The sequence below is a fragment of the Microcaecilia unicolor genome, chromosome 9, assembly GCF_901765095.1.
Source record: "Microcaecilia unicolor chromosome 9, aMicUni1.1, whole genome shotgun sequence".
Classification (NCBI taxonomy): domain Eukaryota; kingdom Metazoa; phylum Chordata; class Amphibia; order Gymnophiona; family Siphonopidae; genus Microcaecilia; species Microcaecilia unicolor.
Window position 1 is genome coordinate 182,704,978 of NC_044039.1, and position 21,574 is coordinate 182,726,551.

At 43.1% G+C, this 21,574-nt stretch overlaps 1 protein-coding gene across 2 annotated transcripts in view; it reads left to right on the top strand.

The window, feature by feature from the left end:
- The window catches only part of NUDT14 (nudix hydrolase 14), a 185,239-nt gene that overhangs the window by 135,343 nt on the left and 28,322 nt on the right, over window positions 1-21,574 (top strand). For both annotated transcript variants that reach the window (XM_030214972.1, XM_030214973.1), the window contains exons 3-4: window positions 1,745-1,809; window positions 13,705-13,942. In XM_030214972.1, coding sequence (XP_030070832.1) covers window positions 1,745-1,809; window positions 13,705-13,942 — 303 coding nt within the window. The remainder of the gene's footprint in view (window positions 1-1,744; window positions 1,810-13,704; window positions 13,943-21,574) is intronic.

Consider the following 21,574-nt stretch of genomic DNA (forward strand, 5'->3'; position numbering starts at 1 on the left):
TGGACATGGGTGGATGGAGGGCAGGGGAGAGGAGGGTCACTGCTGGACTTGGGTGGATGGAGGGCAGGGGACAGGAGGGGAGAGAGAAGAAATGCTGGACATGGATGGAGGGGATGGAAGAGTGAGGAAGGAGATGAGATGAGGGAAAAGGAAGTGAGGAGAAAAACTGCACATGGATGAAGAAAATAGGCAGAAGCTGAGGACCAGAAATGAAGAAGAAAGGAGGAAAGGAAAGAAATAAATGGAAAGGAAGCCTTGGAAACGGAGTTAAGAGGACAGATAGCAGCAGAATCGGATACTGGGCCAGCATGATCAGAAAAACAGTCACCAGACAACAAAGGTAGAAAAAAATAATTTTATTTTCATTATAGTGTTTGGAATATGTTCACTTTGAGAATCAGGTGCTCAACATTAAAAGTTTATATTTATTTACTTATTTATGGCATTTTATCGCACATTAAACGTGAATTAGATTGGAACCTGGGATCATTTCATTTTTTTTTCCTGGAGTAATGCATTGCCACCCCCCTAGGCTCTCTCCCCGGCTATAGCCAGCTCTGCAATTTGGGGGGGGGGGGGGGCGCAGAGGGGGACCGGGGAGAGAGCCTGTAGTTAAACATTTACCAGCACACCACTGATGAGATGTAATTTTTCATGTAAACCGTTCTGTTTTGTATGTGCAATAAGAAACGGTATATAAAAGGAATAAATGATGAATGATGATGATAGGTGTATGTAGAACTAGGTTGCAATTAATGCAGCTGCACTTGGGGCCCCTTTTACAAAGCTCCGGTGAAAGGGGCCCTGTGGTAGCGGCGGCACGTAGATTTGCAGTGTACTGAGGCCCCATTTACCACAGCGGGTAAAAGGCAGAAAAAAGGAAATGGTGTGCGGTAAGAACACACTTGTCATACTTCTGTTTCTTGGGGGAGCCAATAACCAGGCTGCGAGTGGCACTGCCCAATTACCGCCGGGTAAGCCCCCAGAGCTAATAATAAAAACAACTTCCCATCGCGCCAGAAATGGCATGTGGACGCAGTAGTACCATGGGCTTCTGCAGTAGTGCTGGATTGGCACATGCCAGCACCACAGTACCTCTACCGTGTTGATGTAAAAAGGCCCCTTAGTGCCTCCTATTGAATGCACACTAACTTCACAAATGAAAGTTAGCATGCATTAAGCACCATGTGCTTACCAAATTATTCAGTCCACACCCATTATAGGAGAAGAGATTTGATATACCACTTTTCTGTGGTTATAGTCAAAGCAGTTTACGTATTATATGCAGGTACTTATTTTGTACCTGGGGCAATGGAGGGTTAAGTGCCTTGCCCAGAGTCACAAGGAGCTGCAGTGGGAATCAATCCCCATTCCCACTGCACTAACCGTTAGGCAACTCTCCACTCCATGACACACCTACTTTCTACCCCCTAATACAATATACAGTGCACATGCCAATTAACACACAAACCATGATGCCCCTATGACACCTGTTAGTGCTCTTCTGCAATAGTGGTAAATGCACCTTAATTCACGTGTTACCAACTTAATGAAATTTAGTAAAAGACCCCCCCCCTGAGTTTTACTAATATGTTGTTTATATTCTTGTTACATACTGCAAAGTGATTATGAAAAAAAGCATTTTCAATTTAAACATGGAAAAAAATGTGAATGATACAATACAAAATAAATCCAGAATCGTTTCATCACAATTCAGTGATTTGCTTTCTTTTTCTTTCCCCAGTGTTTCAATCCTGATTTTCAATATTACTCGGCAGTGCTTCATTTTGGTAAAGCAGTTCCGCCCAGGTAATCCTTTTCATCATCTTTGCTTTTCTATCAAATGAAAAAAACTATTAAGGTTCTAGCAGTTATTTGAATTAGGCAATGGATGGTAATTCTAGACACCAACTGTGTGTGTAAATGAGTAGTATAATGGCAAATACACACATCAGCACACTTGAACGCGTAAGCACTACTTAGTAGATATGCGCATATCTTACATAGTGCATGACATATGGACATATACATAAGTGGAGTCTGGACATGACTCACACTTATGCACGTAACTCCAACATTTAGGCATGCACACTTTACAAACTCTATGAAGCTCATTTTCGAAAGAGAAAAACATCCAAAAAGTGTGATAAAGCAGCATTTGGACGAATTTCTTCTCAAAACGTCCAAATCGGTATTTTCAAAACCTATTTTGCAGACATCTATCTAGGCAATTTGTCTGCAGTGCGTACAAATCACAAGGGGCATGTTGGAAACGTTCTGGGGGCGGGATGAGGGTAGGCTTAGAGCGTTCCTAACATTTGGAGGTTTTACAGCCATAATGGAACAAAACAGAAAACATCTAGGACTGAAACGTCAGCGTTATGGTCTGGACCTGTTTTTGAATGGGCTGTGTCTGCATTAGTGCACGGCAGCCACTAGCACGGCTTAGTAAACAGGAGGGTTAGACATCACATCAAAAATGCCCCTCTATGGCTGATGGCTCAGGAGTGGAGGAGTGGCCTAGTGGTTAGGGTGGTGGACTTTGGTCCTGGGGAACTGAGGAACTGAGTTCAATTCCCACTTCAGGCACAGGCAGCTCCTTGTGACTCTGGGCAAGTCACTTAACCCTCCATTGCCCCATGTAAGCCGCATTGAGCCTGCCATGAGTGGGAAAGCACGGGGTACAAATGTAACAAAATAGATACTATTGGAGATTCTACATGGAATGTTGCTACTATTGGAGATTCTACATGGAATGTTGCTATTCCACTAGCAACATTCCATGTAAAAGGCTGCGCAGGCTTCTGTTTCTGTGAGTCTGACGTCCTGCACGTACGTGCAGGACGTCAGACTCACAGAAGCAGAAGCCTGCGCGGCCACATTGGTGATCTGCAAGGGCCGACTTCTAGTGGAATAGCAACATTCCATGTAGAATCTCAAATAGTAGCAACAGTGGAGGAGTGGCCTAGTGGTTAGGGTGGTGGACTTTGGTCCTGGGGAACTGAGGAACTGAGTTCGATTCCCACTTCAGGCACAGGCAGCTCCTTGTGACCCTGGGCAATCACTTAACCCTCCATTGCCCCATGTAAGCCGCATTGAGCCTGCCATGAGTGGGAAAGTGCGGGGTACAAATGTAACAAAAAAAAATGTAAGATCTCACACCTAACAGCATATATACCCAATTACAATAATATTCATAATATTCATATATGAAAGTATGCACCATTTAGGTGCCCTCTGGGCGCCTAAATATAGATGCACTGTTATTGAATTGTGCCATTGCTGAATGGAAAGCAAAAAGTGATACACCAGGAATGTCAACCTCTAGTCCTCTAGGGCTACAAACAAACCTCGTTTTCAGAATCCTCCCAATGAATATGCATATAAGAGACAAGCATGCACATTTCCTCCATTTTGTGAATATTTTTTTCATGCATATTCATTAGGGATATTCTGAAAACAAAAAGAAATCAAATAGGTTTGCTACCCTCAAGGATCAGAGTTGGGCACCACTCGTGTATACAGCTATAGAATATGAGGACCATTACAGCTTTAAATTTGATCTAGCGAGCACCAGTACAGTGTCTGAATAGTTTCAGACTTTACCAATTAATAACTAACAACTAAGAATTTACATTTTTTCCACTTCAGTATCTTGCCTGATGAAGAAATGGTATATGCTAATTCTCAGCATACAAAATTAAGTTTGTATTACACGTAAAACTGCTGGTATTTCCTTGTGGAAATTACAAATAGGGCTTGTAAAAAAAAAAACCCTCCATGATCTTTTTGTACATATTTTGTGTGCAGTTACACCCCCTGCAATAGTATGAGAGCCCGTTTTTGCGTGTAAAACAGACTTTATAAGTGAAAAATGCTTTATAAAATTACCCCCAACAAGTCTAATTGCAGCCTTCAAATAATTAAATTTTATAATTTATTTCAACAGCAAAATTATTTTACAGTATAATTCTTCAGCCTTGACTGATAATTGTTAGAGCTTGTATAAGATACTCTTTGCAAAGCCTTCTTCCAAAATAACATAGCGCATTCCACTTGTCCATATGAAGAAATTGCTTTAATTCATTGTAAATGGTTATATAAGAGCATGAATATTCACATTTTTATTATCTTGTTACTATTATTTTTGATATTCATTGTTGCTTGCACCAAGGCTTACTTTAGTCGCTGGGACAAGGACGCACTTGATTTTCTGTTCCTGGAGAAAATTACCATTAATCTCTCTTAGGAGGTCTGGATGATTCAGTGAATTGACAAATAGATATCAAGCCTTTCTCTTCTAGGTCACTGATTAGAACCTGGTTCAGGTCAGTTGTGACCAGAACAGGAAGGCATTACCATCTGAAAGATATTCATTTATCTAAGTACAATGAGCTACTGGTTGGAGTGCAGTACTTGGTAAACAGGTGTCCACATCACTAGAAGAAAATTACATAATTTTCACTAATTGGCATCTTTGTCCCAGCAGAAAGGGTATTATTTGAATGGACACGGAGAAAGAATTATTCCCTTACTCTTAGAACATGTTTCTTCCAGAACAGTTTTGTATGGTAGCAAGGCAGTGGAGAAGTTTGCACTCTAATCTGTATCTCTGTTTTGTAGACAGAGGAGTTCAGTTTCTGCTTCTACCATTGTTCGTCTTGCTCCTCAAGTGAAATAATTAAAGAATATACAATTACTTTATCATTTTCCAGTATACTATATTCCTAAAACCAAAATAGAATTACTGTTGAACTACAATAAATCTTATTATTCTATTGCAGTAGAGGATGGGTTGTTAATCTTTCTTACAGCAAGGAGCATGAAACCAGGGAGGCTCATCTTTGAAGGGTGTCTGCTGTCTTTCGCCCTCCCCTAGTACTGGGTCAATTGTCAATCTCCTCCATCAGTCTCTCTGTTTCACTTCTTGATATGCTGTAGTCTTTCTTTCTCACACCCTGTGTCCATCAGTCTTTTTGTTTTTCTAGCCGAAAGCAGCCACTCTGCTTTTCCAGACTGATGGTATCCCTGCCTTTATCTCCTTTTAACAGCCTTCAGCTGCAAGGTACAGGGCCCGATCAACCCAATGTTTATTTTTATCCCAATTAGAAGTAATTATCTAAGATGATTAGGAAAAAGATGGATTAGTTGAGATTCAGAAAACAGGTGAAAGCATGGATGTTTCCAGATGCTTTTATCTGAAGGAATAAGAGCTGAGAGATCTCTGCTATTTATTACAAGGTTAGACTCCTTTGTTATGGGGGTAGATTTATGAGGGCTGCTTGAAAGGCTGGTGGAATATAGACGGCTGGAGATATGGAAAGATTGGAAACTATAAGGTGGGTTGAGTGGTTTGGGAATTGTTTTAAAATGTGTGGTTTTATGCACATGAAAATAGAAGAGCTTCATTAAATTTATTGGATGAGAGGGGGGTCATATAATGCCTAGCTGAGAGAGAGAGAACACGAGTTGCTGAGCTCCTGCTGGGTGAATGAGTTCCACAAATATAAGTAGCCTCCTCACAGATATTTTATCTGATGAAGCAAGGAGAAAATATGCCAATCAGTGCAGAACAGAAGCAACAACCAAAAACACCAATACAGCGTTCCAAGCAAGTAAAAAGCACAAGGCAGTAGACCAAACAAGAGTGCTTACCTATCCAAAATGGTGGCACAGCTTCAACATATGTGGCCTCCCCCAGCACCAAGCGGAGTTGCTCTGTAGTTGTGGAGTCTGTGAGTTGGTGGCATATGGCAATGGAGATTCTGCTCAGTGCCTTAAAGGGGGGTTGTGAGTCTTATTACACAACTGATTAAAATTCAAATGTAGCTCACTGGAGTCAGGGGAGAGATGTATGAAAAAGACAGTTGTTAGAACTATGTAACTTTTTTTTCCACATAAAAAAGATGAGGTTTAGATTTTTACAAAAAAAAATAAAAATCATTTTATGTTTCTGGAGACTTTGTCACCCTTTCCTAGAGATAGTCACATATGATTAATAATTTAAGATTTTATCTCAAGCTTAAGCTCACCATTCCATTGTCAATGTTGTAGTGAGGATTGGTCCAAATAGGTCTAGACTAAGCATTGCTCAGAATGTACCAAATGGAATCTACCATAGCAATCCCCACATAAGGAGGGTTTGTTGCAACCAAAAAGATACCTACTGAGGCCCACTTGCCAACATTGACTGTGTTTAGTGTGACATCCAGTTAACTGTATTGCATATGGCGCTACAATGTGTACTATTAAGCCAATGTGCACATTGCTGATGACATTTCCAACCATCACTATCCCCCTACTCTGCCTCAAAATTGAAAAAAAAAATGAAAGCCAAACACACACTCATGACTGATATGGAGAACTAAACAAAACAAAACTTTTTGGCCTATGCACTCCTTGAAGATAGAACTATTCAGCTTCATTTTGCAATATTCTTGACCCAAACTACAGAAAGATTCCAAAATGGAAAGATACATCATCACATTCTTGAAGACACAAAACAAAGATCTAGTAGTTTGAACTCACCTTTCCAAAAGACCCCTGACCTAGAACTTTTAGAAATTCAAAGTGGGAGCAGTCAGCTTTTTCATGTCCTTCTTTTACATGATGTGTAATTGCAATCTCTTTAATACTTCCTTCTTATGTGTGATCTTTATATTTTGCACGGTGTAGAAGGAAATGCATCGCTTTGTATTTCTTTGGTGTTGCTTCTTGGGGTTTCTTGGCTCTAATCCTCGACTTCTCTTCACCACATTGAACTCTCTCCTCAAGGTGCCCCCTCCCCCAACTCCCCCTTCATTATCTCCTCAGACCCTTGCTGAATTCTTTCACAACAAGGTTCAAAAGATAAACCTTGCTTTCTCTACCTCACCAGTTCTCCCTCCACTAGTCCGTTCCCCTCTCTCTCCTTCCCCTCATTCCCTTTCCTCCTTTCCTGAAGTTAATATTGAGGAAACTACACTTCTCCTTTCTTCCTCAAAATGTACCACCTGTTCCACTGATCCCATTCCCACCCACCTTCTTAATGCCATCTCTCCTACTCTTATTCCTTTTATCTGTCACATTCTCAACCTCTCACTTTCCACTGCGACTGTCCCTGCTGCCTTTAAACATGCTGTGGTCACACCTCTCCTTAAGAAGCCTTCACTTGACCCTACTTGTCCCTCTAATTACCGACCCATCTCCCTCCTTCCTTTTCTCTCCAAATTACTTGAGCATGCTGTTCACCGCCGCTGCCTTGATTTTCTCTCCTCACATGCTATTCTTGACCCATTACAATCTGGTTTTCACCCTCTCCACTCAACCGAAACTGCGCTTACTAAAGTCTCCAATGACCTATTACTGGCTAAATCCGGAGGTCAATATTCCATCCTCATTCTTCTTGATCTTTCCGCTGCTTTTGACACTGTCGATCACAGCATACTTCTCGATACCCTGTCCTCACTTGGATTCCAGGGCTCTGTCCTTTCCTGGTTCTCTTCCTACCTCTCCCTCCGCACCTTTAGTGTTCACTCTGGTGGATCCTCTTCTACTTCTATCCCTCTGCCTGTCGGCGTACCTCAAGGTTCTGTTCTTGGTCCCCTCCTCTTTTCTATCTACACTTCTTCCCTTGGTTCATTAATCTCATCCCATGGCTTTTCCTACCATCTCTATGCTGATGACTCCCAAATCTACCTTTCTACCCCTGATATCTCACCTTGCATCCAAACCAAAGTTTCAGCGTGCTTGTCTGACATTGCTGCCTGGATGTCTCAACGCCACCTGAAATTAAATATGACCAAAACCGAGCTTCTCATTTTCCCCCCCAAACCCACCTCCCCGCTCCCCCCGTTTTCTATTTCTGTTGATGGCTCTCTCATTCTCCCTGTCTCCTCAGCTCGAAACCTTGGGGTCATCTTTGACTCTTCTCTCTCCTTCTCTGCTCATATCCAGCAGACTGCCAAGACCTGTCGTTTCTTTCTTTACAACATCCGTAAAATCCGCCCCTTTCTTTCCGAGCACTCTACCAAAACCCTCATCCACACCTTTGTCACCTCTCGTTTAGACTACTGCAATCTGCTTCTTGCTGGCCTCCCACTTAGTCACCTCTCCCCTCTCCAGTCGGTTCAAAACTCTGCTGCCCGTCTCATCTTCCGCCAGGGTCGCTTTACTCATACTACCCCTCTCCTTAAGACCCTTCACTGGCTCCCTATCCGTTTTCGCATCCTGTTCAAACTTCTTCTACTAACCTATAAATGTATTCACTCTGCTGCTCCCCAGTATCTCTCCACACTCGTCCTTCCCTACACCCCTTCCCGTGCACTCCGCTCCATGGATAAATCCTTCTTATCTGTTCCCTTCTCCACTACTGCCAACTCCAGACTTCGCGCCTTCTGTCTCGCTGCACCCTACGCCTGGAATAAACTTCCTGAGCCCCTACGTCTTGCCCCATCCTTGGCCACCTTTAAATCTAGACTGAAAGCCCACCTCTTTAACATTGCTTTTGACTCGTAACCACTTGTAACCACTCGCCTCCACCTACCCTCCTCTCCTCCTTCCTGTACACATTAATTGATTTGATTTGCTTACTTTATTTATTTTTTGTCTATTAGATTGTAAGCTCTTTGAGCAGGGACTGTCTTTCTTCTATGTTTGTGCAGCGCTGCGTATGCCTTGTAGCGCTATAGAAATGCTAAATAGTAGTAGTAAATAGTAGTAGTAGTAATTTTTGGTCAGCTGATATGTATCTGGCATTGTGTTCTGTGTGTGTGTGTGACCAAGGTATTCTATTAGCATGAATTTTTCTATGTAGCATTCTGTAGTAATTTGGCTTGTTCAGTTTTCCCAGTAGTGGAGGGAATATTTGTGAAGGAGGAGGGAAGATGTTTTGGGTTTTTTTAAAAATCTTTGTTCTGTATTGATTGTGATTTATAAAACAACAGTTGTATAGAATATTGTTTCTTTTTATACTTTAATAAAATGATTTAAATATAAAATAACTGTTCAAGGCTTCTGTGGATGAGATCAGACAGAGGTCGCTTGGACAGAGCGGGGACAGGGACAAATTTTGTCCCTGCACCATAGGCGGTCGGAGACCCAACTGTTTGGGGAGGCTAAAGGGGATGGGGTTAGGGGTGGGGCTTATATCCCTAATTGTCAACACACAGAAAAAAAAAATAAGTACAACATCCCAAATGTGAAAAGTTACACATTAGTAATTAGTGAGATTGAAGGTTAGCAAGTGAAAGTTTTCTTGCAGTGTATTCGGTGTATAATTTTGTCATGGTGGAGAAGAGACTGAGTCCCAAGGAAGGGCTGCTGGTTATTTACAAGAAATGCTTCTCTGTGCATGTAAAAATGGATTTATATATCATAAATGACATATCATATTTTAAACTCAATTATTTCAAGCACTTACCATCACTAAATCACATACACATCTATGAAACAATTCAACATTATATCCTCCAAAATATTCTAAAATCATGTCTGATGTTATGACAAACAAACTAAAATTAAATTAAAGTGTTGATGTCACTTCAGTATGGCCAACACACAATCCTTCAACCGCAAAACACTATGCACAAACAGCCTTTTAGGGTGGATAGTGTTCACAACGAGCTCTTTTATTAATGACCAGACAGAGATAAGAGTTTTCAATTTTGGCACAGTATAAGTCATCACAAGAACAAAATGGACTGCATTAGGGGCTTATAGCCCATTTAGTTATATTTAAACAAAAGAGATCTGCATGAAACAAAATATTTATTTTTATTTTGACTTATAAACCCTCTTTCTCTCTCTCTGCCCCAATCCAACATTTCCCCACTGTCTTGCCCCTCCTCCCTGTTCAGCAAAGGCAAAATATAAGAAAACTAATGGACTGCATTAGGGGCTTATAGCCCATTTAGTTGTTTAAACAAAATAGATCTGCATGAAACAAAATATTATTTTTATTTTGACTTATAAACCCTCTCTCTCTCTGCCCAAATCCAACATTGCCCCATTGTCTTGCCCCTCCTCCCTGTTCAGCAAAAGCAAAACTTAAGAAAACCAATGGACTGCATTAGGGGCTTATAGCCCATTTAGTTATGTTTAAACAAAAGGTCCTGCACCATTCTCTACTCAAAATACAATGTTTAAAAGCAGACTCGAGATCTTCAGCAAAGGCCAGTGATGGCACAGACTATAGGTGACATTGTTACTTATTGGCTTGCTCTGGGATGCTGAGCCACAACAGCAGAGAGAAGCATCTTTGACAGAGCTGGACAGTGAGACTACTTTATTATAAGGAGTTGTGAAGCCTCCCAAAAAGAATAGGAGTCAGCAGGCTTCACTAATTCACCCAGCTTTGCAGGTCTGTTTTAATTACTTGTTATAGGTTGTTTATGATGTTTGGGTACATACAGATGAGGTGGGAAGGGGGAAGATGCTGCATGCTGGGATCGGGGGGGGGGGGGGGGGGGGGGGCATTGTACATGTGGAAGATGCCTGTGTGAGAGAGAGGATGATCTGAGTGGAGAAAATATGGTATTGGAGGATAGATGGCAGATAGTACAGTCATGCAAATGTTTAGAATAACATTTAAATATGACCTAGCTTTACATGAGGCTGATGTGTCCAGTATTGGGTTTTTGACAGGTAGCCACTGAAAATTGCTGTATCCCAGTGCATTTGGTGGCCCCTTCAGGAAAGCAGTATGCTCTGTGGTTCAATGATAATTTTGAAGAAAATCAAGCAATTATAGTATCAGTGGCATAACCACAAGTCTGCTGATTCTAAAAGTGCATATTTGCAAGGCTGTCAGACTTATAAGGGAGAACTGGATGCTGCAAACAAATAGTACATTGCTATGATTTTGGCTGCTTTGTGATACTATTTCATAAAAACATTTGTGCACCCATGTGTCTTTTATAGAACACTATCCACCTTATAATTGAAAGAGAAAAACACCTAGATTTCGACCCAAATCGGGAGATAGAGGTTTATCTCACAAAAACGAATAAATCGGTATAATGGAAAGCCGATTTTGGACGTTTTCAACTGCACTCCATCGCGGAAGAGTACAAAGTTGACGGGGGCGTGTCGGAGGCGTGGCGAAGGTGGAACTGGGGCGTGGTTATCGGCCGAGGAGAGATGGACGCCTTTCGCCGATAATGGAAAAAAAGTATGCGTTTGTAGCTAGAATTTAGGGCACTTTTCCTGGACCCTGTTTTTTCCAAGAATAAGGCCCCAAAAAGTGCCCTAAAAGACCAGATTACCCCCAGAGGGAATCGGAGATGACCTCCCCTGACTCCCCCAGTGGTCACTAACCCCCTCCCACCACAAAAAATGATGTTTCACAACTTTTTATTTTCACCCTCAAATGTCATACCCACCTCCCTGGCAGCAGTATGCAGGTCCCTGGAGCAGTTGTTAGGGGGTGCAGTGGACTTCAGGCAGGTGGACCCATGTCCATCCCCCCCTACCTGTTACAATTGTGCTGCTTAATGCTTAGTCGTCCAACCCCCCCAAACCCACTGTACCCACATGTAGGTGCCCCCCTTCACCCCTTAGGGCTATAGTAATGGTGTAGACTTGTGGGCAGTGGGTTTTGAGGGGGATTTGGGGGGCTCAACACACAAGGGAAGGGTGCTATGCACCTGGGAGCTCTTTTACCTTTTTTTTTGTTTTTGTAAAAGTGCCCCCTAGGGTGCCCGGTTGGTGTCCTGGCATGTGAGGGGGACCAGTGCACTATGAATCCTGGCCCCTCCCACGAACAAATGCCTTGGATTTATTCGTTTTTGAGCTGGGCACTTTCATTTTCCATTATCGCTGAAAAACAAAAACGCCCAGCTCACAAATTGTCGAATAAAACATGGACGTCTATTTTTTTTCGAACATACGGTTCGGTCCGCCCCTTCATGGACCCGTTCTCGGAGATAAACGCCCATGGAGATAGACGTTTTCGTTCAATTATGCCCCTCCACGGGGCTCATTTTCAAAGCACTTAGACTTACAAAGTTCCATAGGTTACTATGGAACTTTGTAAGTCTAAGTGCTTTGAAAATACACCTCTATGGAAACTAAGGAGGATCAGGAACTATTTTCCAAGACAATCATTCCAAACAATAGTACAATCGATGTTACTATCACAATTAGAATACAGTCTATGTAGGGTACAAAGAGAACACACTAAAATCGCTACAAACCATCTAAAACACGGCAGCAAGGTATATATTCAAGAAATCGAAATTCAAAAGAGCTACCCCACTGCTCTAAATACTACACTGGCTGCCAATCAAGGCAAGACTAATCTTCAAAGGTAGCACCATCATTTACAAAATATTATTCGGTATGTCGCATGAATATATGCTAGATATGATTGAACTTCCCCCGCGAAACGCAAGTTCAGAAACCAGAACCTACATGCACCTTCATCTACCCAACTGCAGAAACATAACATACAAAACTATCTACATGGCTGGATTTAGTTATCTGGGTTCCAAATCTTGGAACTCAATACCGAAGGTCACTAGAAGCATCATCAATATCTCCAGTTCAGAAAAGAAGTGAAAAACTACCTCTTTAAAAAACTTCTACAAAAGTATAAGCCGTCAAAAACCTTTTTGCTTCCTAATCGCAAGCCATCACTGATAGTAGATTCCTAATTGTTAGTTGCTTCCTATTTGTAAGTCATTACTGTAATTTCTACCAGAATGGAAATGTAAAGAATCATTATAATTTTCGATGAGAATGTAAACTATTAGCCACTTTGAACCGAAACTTGGTTTTGGATAACAGTGGAATACAAGAATGCATAAATAAATTAGATGGTCTAAACTATGTGATCTACAAGTAGCCTTTTGTCCATTTATGAGTTTTCATGGAATAAGTAAACAGTGGTTTAGCAAAGTTGTAGGAGGTAATTTTATAAAGTTTTTCTGTGTGTAAAACTGTTTTTAAACACAGAAAAGGGCTTTTATAAAATGGCATGATTACATAAGAACATAGAGCATATATAAGAGCATAAAAAGCATGAAAAGTAGGCACATGAAAAGAGTTCACCTACTTGCATGTCCTCTGCATTTAGGCATTCCCAGGTTTTAGTTTGAGTGTAGTAGATGCGGAATTGTGATGTGTATGTGTGTGTGTATTTTATAAAATACATGTGTACATGTATAATGTACTCGCATACATTTACACCGTTTCGGGTGAGTGAACATTTGAGCGCTATTGAGGCTGATTCTGGGAACATATTTTCTAATGGCACATATGTTGTCTTTATAAAATAGCTATATAAACTTATACATGCCAACGTTCATAGGGTATTACAACAGGATTTATCTCCTAAAAAAAATTGTTGGGACCTTTATACCAAGGGCAATCAGAGATTATGATGATTCAAGCCTCTGATAATACCAACACTTTGTAATCATAGATCTTTTTACTAAATGCATCAATTTTTAAATATACTACAAAAAATGTCTGTGTATGCAAAAAAAAAAAGCATTACTTAGCTTTCATTCTAATTAATCCCTAGAAAACCGAGTCACAGACATGATCACGTCTTGAGCAGTGTTTTACATCAGGGTAAAACAATTCCATGTCTCAAAATGTACTCATGCCTCTATTTCAATCCATGATTGTTTCACATTTTTGGAATTCTGTGAAATTAAATCTTATTGTTCCAAGAGAAGATTAAGTATACTTAAAGTATTCCTGTTCTGTTTCCATTTTCAGCTGTTTACATGTGTGAGTTAGAACAGCATAATCCTCAGATCTTTCAGGATAAAGATATGAATGGCTGCTGCTATCCAAGAGATCTATTGCCAGCTACAGTCGGAGTGACATACGAGCTGTGTGCTGGGATAGTAGACAACCCAGAACTTTCTTTGGAGCAAACAGCTTGCAATGAAATTTTAGAAGAGTGTGGCTATAATGTTCCAGTGGCAAACCTAAAAAAAATCTCTTCATATAGGTAAGTAGAGTATGTAGCTTTTTATCTGGCTCTTGGGCATTCAAGCATGCATAAATGGGATTTTGGAATAGTCTTCCTTTTTATCCAAAACCAGTGTTTGACTTCCTTTCATGTTAGCCTTCTGTTCTCATACAAAGTAAAGTTTTACAGAGACACTTCAACTTAGCTGACTAGTGTAAAGATGATTCTCCAAGGCAAGCAGGCCAGTTGTATTCTTACATCTGGGTGACATTATCCAACGGAGCCTGGTGTGGATGCTGACTAGTGAGATAATTGTATAAATTTATAGCAGTGTGCCACCACACACGTGCTGGTGCCTTCCCACCTGATGGGTCCCTCAGTCTTCGTTTTTCCATGGAGCATGGAGGACGGATCTTCGTGTTTTCCTCACAGTGCGTTTTTTTTCTCCCTTTTGCAATTCTTTTATCCTTAATTTTTATTTTATTTTTGTTTCCTTTAGTATTTTGACTATTCAAGTTTTCTCTCTTTTTCGTGAGTTGCCAGGCCCTGTTAGGCCGGAGCAACGATCTCAGTTTGAATGCTTCCTCTTTTTACAGTTCACAGTTGAGGAGTTTAATTTGGCCGCAATTCTTTTGCAATGTCTAAGAAGACCCCCCAGTGGCTTCAAAAGATGTACCCAATGTAATCGGGTGATTTCCGTGGCAGACCTGTACTCTTGGTGCATTAGGTGCCTGGGGCCTGACCATGCGCCTAACTCTTGTTCTCTCTGTTAGCAAATGCAGTTGAGGACACAGAGAGTGCAGCAGGTCCAGCAGAAGAGACTTTTTGGCTGCCTGAAGGCTGATTCATCGACATCAGCACTGGAAGCATTAAACTCGATGGCTGTTCAGGCTTCAACTTACCACTGGGAGTACACTGGCGTTGAGGAGGTCTCTACCTCTCTGGATATTGGGCGCTGAAAATAGACCCCAGGACTGGTCAGCTTCGGACTCAACACTGAGGATGCATATGGGTTCGATGTCGTTCTTGTTGGCACTGAAAGTCTGCGATGCTGAGCGTTGGGGGAAGCCCAAGAAGCTTAAGTATTGGTCCACTTTGATGCACAGTGCCAGGAGCACTGGGGCATTGTCATTGCCAGTACCTGAGAAGTGCTGGCACCGGGAGGAGCGCTCCCCCTCTTTGGAAGTGGTGCAGGTACGCAAGTCTTCAAGCAACCAGGTTCCTGCTTCCAGTTCAGCACCTACTCCTTCTCAGGTTGCCTCTGTCCCGATTCCTCCACCTTCGCCAATGCCTTTCTTTGATGAGCGGTGCCAAGCTATGCTCAGGGATGAGCTGGTGCAGATACTGGAGTTGCACTCTGCTCAAGCATCGAAGGCGCTTGCGCTAACTGCAGATCAGCCCCAGATTCTTCGTGAGGCTCCTACCATGCCTGTGGAGAGATCCTCAGTGCTGGTACCTTGAAGGGTATCAACATTAACCCATGCAGTACTGCTCTGAACATCGGGGAAGGAAGTTTCTCTGGAGTCTGAGGGTTGGACTGTACCTCTGCACCATTTGGGGCATGGACATGGTTCCACTGAGCCAGTGTAGGCACAGACTCACTCAGTCTAGTCTGAGTATGGTGAAGAGTTTGACTAGGACCGCTCATGGGACTCAGGTGAAAATCCCACATAAGTACATAAGTATTGCCATACTGGGACAGACCAAAGGTCCATCAAGCCCAGCATCCTGTTTCGAGCAGTGGCCAATCCAGGTCACAAATACCTGGCAAGATCCTGAAAAAGTTCAATACATTTTATGCTGCTTATCCCAGAAACCCTCATTACTTCTCAGAGGAAGAGTATTATGGGGTACCTTCTGATCCCTCTTCACCTCAAGAGAGATGTAAACCTCCACCTGAGGGTCTCTCTTTCACTGTTTTTTTTTTTTTAAGGAGATGACATCGCTCATCCCATTTAAGTTGGAGATGGGAGGAGGAGCCCAGGAGAGATGTTATCTGTTCTGGATGAGTCACTTCCTAAGGAAAGGGTCACAGTACCATTGCACCCTATCCTTAAAGATGCACTGACAAAGAAATGGGAATCTTCCCTCTTAGTGCAAGTCGCACCTAAGATGGTGGATAATGTATCGTATCCAGAAAACTCCTGGATTCGAAAAGGCACAACAGCCTCACCACTCTCTGGTTGTCAAATCCGCTCTCGAACGAGCTAGAAGCTCTAGGAGGCGTGCCTCGGTTCCCTAGGTAGAGCAGCTCAGACACTAGACTCATTTGGGAGGAAGGTTTATCAGGCCATGATTCTTATTACTACTACTACTATTTAACATTTCTAAAGCGCTACTAGGATTACGCAGCGCTGTACAATTTAACATAGAAGGACAGTCCCTGCTCAAAGAGCTTACAATCTAATGGACAAATGTACAGTCGGTCAGGTAGGGGCAGTCAGATTGGGGCATCCAGCTCTACATGAGCCTTTACTTGAAATCTGTGCTATGCGGTGCACTTAGTCTTGTGGATTCTGTCTCTCAGGAGCAGGCCGCAGAGATTCACCACTTGGACAGTAGGCAGCTGGAGTGTAGAAAGTATCTGGACAGGAGCACTTACGATTCTTTTGATATTGCATATAGACTCTCTGGCATGTGTGTTGAAATGCACAGACTCTCATGGCTGTGTGCCTCTGACCTAGAACCCACATTTCAGGAGAGGTTGGCAGACGTACCTTGCCGAGGAGACAGTATTTTTAGGGACAAGGTGGAGGAGGTTGCTGACCTCATAAAGAAATGTGCGGATACCATTCAGTCCCTGTCTCGGCAACCTCCAGCTGCAGGAGGTTTTCAAGTGGGCCTAGGCAGCGACCCTACTACTCTACCTTCATGCTCTACCCAGCAGCCCCAGGCCCAGCGCTCTCATCTTCTCCCATCCCATCCTCAGAAATTCCAGCTGCCTCCCCAGTGAAAGCAAGGAATGAGCTTTTGACTGGCTCCAGGAGAGCACAGCTGCAGTCCATGTAACCATCCCGAATGGCCTACCAGTAGGGGAGAGGCTGAATGTGTTCATCAAAGATGGTCCTTTGTAACCTCAAACTGGTAAGTTCTTCAGATTGTCCATTTTGGTTATTCCCTGTATTGGCATGAAAGACTACCAAATTGCCATTTGAGAGCATCGTTCATAAGCTCTCAGTACAAGCAGGTACTTGTCGAGGAAATCCCCACCCTTCTACAGACCAGTGAGGTCAAACCCATGTCACCCGTGGAAGAAGAGAAATTATTTTATTCCCGGTATTTCCTTGTGCCAAAAAGACTGGGGATTTCGTACATCCTTGGAGCTAAGGGCCCTGAACAAATTCCTTGTTAAAGAAAAGTTTAGGATGATTTCCCTGGGCAACCTACTTCCCATGATTCAGGAAAAAGATTGATTATGCTTTCTGGACTTAAAGGATGCCTATACCCACTTTTTGATACTTCCCAGTCATAGGATGTTTCTCAGATTCCAAATAGGGAAACACCACTACCAGTATTGTGTTCTGCCATTTGGCCTCACATCAGCGCCCATGGTATTCACCAATTGTCTAGTGGTTGTTGCAGTGTGTTTGCGCAGACTGGGAGTATATGTGTTTCCCTATCTGGATGATTGGCTGGTCAAGAGCACATTGCAGGAGAGAGTGACAGAGTCAATGCGCCTAACTATTTGGGTGTTGGAGCTACTAGGGTTCATGATAAACTACCCCAAGTCCCACCTTCTCCTGGTTCAGTGATTGAAGTACATAGGAGCCCTGCTTGATACATTGCAGGCAGTGGTGTGCTGGAGCCGGCTCGCACCAGCTCGCAAGAGCCGGTTGTTAAATTTTCTTCCGGCTTGCGAGCCGGTTGTTGAAAATAGCGAGCCAGCTCTGGCTCTCCTCCCTCCCTCCCTCCGGATCCGCCTCACCGCCCGCTTGTTTTTTGAATTCTTCGGGGCAGGCAGTCTTGCCTGCCCGCTTCCAGCGCTGACTGTCCTCCCTTGCCGATTCGCGCTTTAAAAATGGCCACCGAGACTTCCAGAGGCAGAGGAGGGTCACTGGGTATGGGTGCATGCAAGGCAGGGGAGAGGAGGGGAGAGAGAAGAAATGCTGGACATGGATGGAGGGGAGAGAAGAGTGAGGAAGGAGATGAGATGAGGGAAAAGGAAGAGAGGAGAAAAACTGCACATGGATGAAGAAAATAGGCAGAAGCTGAGGACCAGAAATGAAGAAGAAAGGAGGAAAGAAATAAATGGAAAGGAAGCCCTGGAAACGGAGTTAAGAGGAAGATAGCAGCAGAATCGGATACTGGGCCAGCATGATCAGAAAAACAGTCACCAGACAACAAAGGTAGAAAAAAAAATCATTTTATTTTCATTATAACGTTTGGAATATGTTCACTTTGAGAATCAGGTGCTCAACATTAAAAGTTTATATTTATTTACTTACTTATTTATGTATTTACTTATTTATGGCATTTTATCCCACATTAAACATGAATTAGATTGGAACCTGGGATCATTTAATTTTTTTTCCTGGAGAGAGTAATGCATTGCCCCCCCCCCCCCCCCACTGCTATAGCCAGCTCTGCAATTTTTTTGGGGGGGCGCAGAGGTGGATGGGGGGGGGCGCAGTGGAGAATCTCTGAGTGGCTGGAGGGGGGCCAGGGATGCGAGGAGAATCTCTGGGTGGCTGGAGGGTGAGCAGAGGAGAGAGGACAATCGCTTGGAGGGGGGGCAGGGGAGAGAGGAGAATCGCAGGGTGGCTGGAGGGGGGTAGGAGACAGCAGAGCATCGGTGCGAGGCTGGGGGGGAGGGTAGAGAGGAGAATCACTGGGTGGCTGGAGGGGGGGCAGGGGAAAGAGGAGAATCGATGGGTGGCTGGAGGGGGGCAGGGGAGAGAGGAGAATCACTGGATGGCTGGAGGGGGAGCAGGGGACAGAGGAGAATCGCTGGGTGGCTACAGGGGGGGCAGGGGATAGAGGAGAATCACTGGGTGGCTGGAGGGGGGGCAGGGGACAGAGGAGACACGCTCGCACCCAGCAGTCTCACTCTCTCTCTGTCACACACACACACACACTCGCACATTCACTGTCTCTCTCTCACACACAGTCTCTCAAACATACACACTCCGAGAAAAACCTTGCTAGCGCCCATTTCATTTGTGTCAGAAACAGGCCTGTTTTACTAGTCATTTCTAAAGCACTATTAGACGTACGCAGCGCTGTACACTTGAACATGAAAAGACAGTCCCTGCTCGACAGTGCTTACAATCTAATTAGGACAGACAAACAGGACAAACAAGAGATAAGGGAATATTAAAGTGAGGATGATAAAATAAGGGTTCTGAACAAGTGAATAAGGGTTAGGAGTTAAAAGCAGCATCAAAAAGGTGGGCTTTTAGCTTAGATTTGAAGACGGCCAGAGATGGAGCTTGACGTACCGGCTCAGGAAGTCTATTCCAGGCATATGGTGCAGCAAGATAAAAGGAACGGAGTCTGGAGTTAGCAGTGAAGGAGAAGGGTGCAGATAAGAGAGATTTACCCAGTGACCGGAGTTCCCGGGGAAGAATGTAGGGAGCGATGAGAGTGGAGAGGTACTGAGGAGCTGCAGAGTGAATGCACTTATAGGTCAATAAGAGGAGTTTGAACTGTATGCGGAAACGGATAGGAAGCCAGTGAAGTGACTTGAGGAGAGGGCTAATATGAGCATAACGACACTGGTGGAATATTAGTCGTGCAGCAGAATTTTGAACAGATTGAAGAGGAGAGAGATGGCTGTGAGAAGCAAGTTGCAATAATCTAAGCGAGAGGTGATAAAGAGTGTGGATGAGGATTCTGGTAGTGTGCTCAGAAAGGAAAGGGTGAATTTTGGTGATATTATAGAGAAAGAAATGACAGGTTTAAGTAGTCTGCTGAATATGTGCAGAGAAGGTGAGGGAGGCGTTGAAGATGACCCCAAGGAGAGGGAGTATTTAAATAGTTTCAGATTAATTGACTTTGAAGCCTCAACGTTTCCATTTCCTATTATCCTAGCATTGTTGTTTTCGGTGAGCCTGGTAGCTAGGGATTCCCAAATGTGAAAATACAACTGGCCTGCTTGTCCTCAGAGAAAGCAAAGCTACTCACCTTTAGCAAGTGTTCTCCAAGAACAACAGGCCAAGTATTCTCAGATACCCTCCCATCTCCGCCCTCCCCTTGTATTCTTTAGCTATTTTATATGACTGAGGGATCCGTGCTCATGCATCAGAAGGAAGGGCACCAGCATATGCACGGTGGGATGCTGCTAGAAATTTCTACAATCATCTCACTAGTCAGCATTCACACCGGACCTGCTGTCCTCAGAGAACATCTGCTACAGGTGAGTAACTTTGTTTTACACTGTTGAATACAGTGAAATAGTATGACATAGAACTATTGTACCCTTCTAAAACAAAATAACTGTAAAATTAACACAAGGCTTGTGTTTAACGCTGGGACTTTCTGCTTGGCTACACACTTGGTTACTCATATTACCCCACTGGGCAAATCAGGAGGCTTCCACAGGAGAACAGTGTTCACTAAATAGAATTAGGAGGAGGCTGCTTCATTGAGTGGAAAGTGGTAAATCTAAGTTTGGCTTTGTGCCAAACAATGAATTCTGGAGAAAATAATGCACATACATGTTTGGATAGCACATGGTTGAAGCACCTCTTTAAGCAATCTAAAATTCCTATCAAAGTTTAGTCAAAAGCAAGAATTTATAAGCTTTGACACTTTTCTAGAATTCCATGACTTATGCAGATAGCTATATTGAAAAAAGGGAAACAGTATTCTAATATATGACATTGCTTCACAGATTCTAAATTAGTGAAACAATGGAAATGTCATAATACAGTCTCACTGAGTATAACTGCAGGAATACTCATCCTAAAAACCCCTCTAGTAGGTATCAAAATAGATAAAAGAACTTATGTACAAAACACATAAATTATAAGCAAAATCTGGAAACCAGGAGTGAATAAGAAACCAAGATTCAAATCCCACTTCTCAGCCTGACATTCCTAGTAAGCTTTGGCAAGTTAGTTTATCTCCCGTTACAGCAGATGTTTGTAGATTGGTGGTGCCATCTGTTCGACAATCAAGGCTTGAAGCAAGGACTTTCTCAGTGGCTGGAACCTGTGAATGGAATCAGTTGCCACTGGTGTTACATCAGCCGCAAACTGGCTCTTCTTTTAAGAACTTATTGAAACGTTAACTTTTGAACTTTGCCTTTGCAATGCATTGAGTTTGGCTGGACTGGATATATTTTTGTGCCTTTGTCTTTTGTATTTTTGTCTGCTGGTTTAGTAGTGTATCTGACTATAGTATATTTGTGGAGGTTTTCATTACGTATTGTGGCAAAGCTAGCACTCAGGGCCCCACAGAGAAGCAGCTAATCCCCCAAACTACGGTTCCCAGAAGCCCTTGCAAGCAGGAGAGAGGAGGGTAGCCCCAAAAGGGTGGAACGGATTTCCAACCCCAGCGGGGGGAGCAGTGGCTCAGTGCTAGGGGAGCCAGTTACTCCCTTCCCCACTAGAGGGAGAAGGGGAGATGAAGCTCAGTCCCTTAGCTGCATCACTGGTATATAATTCCCTCCCGCTGTGAGAGGGGAGAGAGATTTCTGGGTGGCTCCTAGCCACCAGGAGGGAGAGGAAA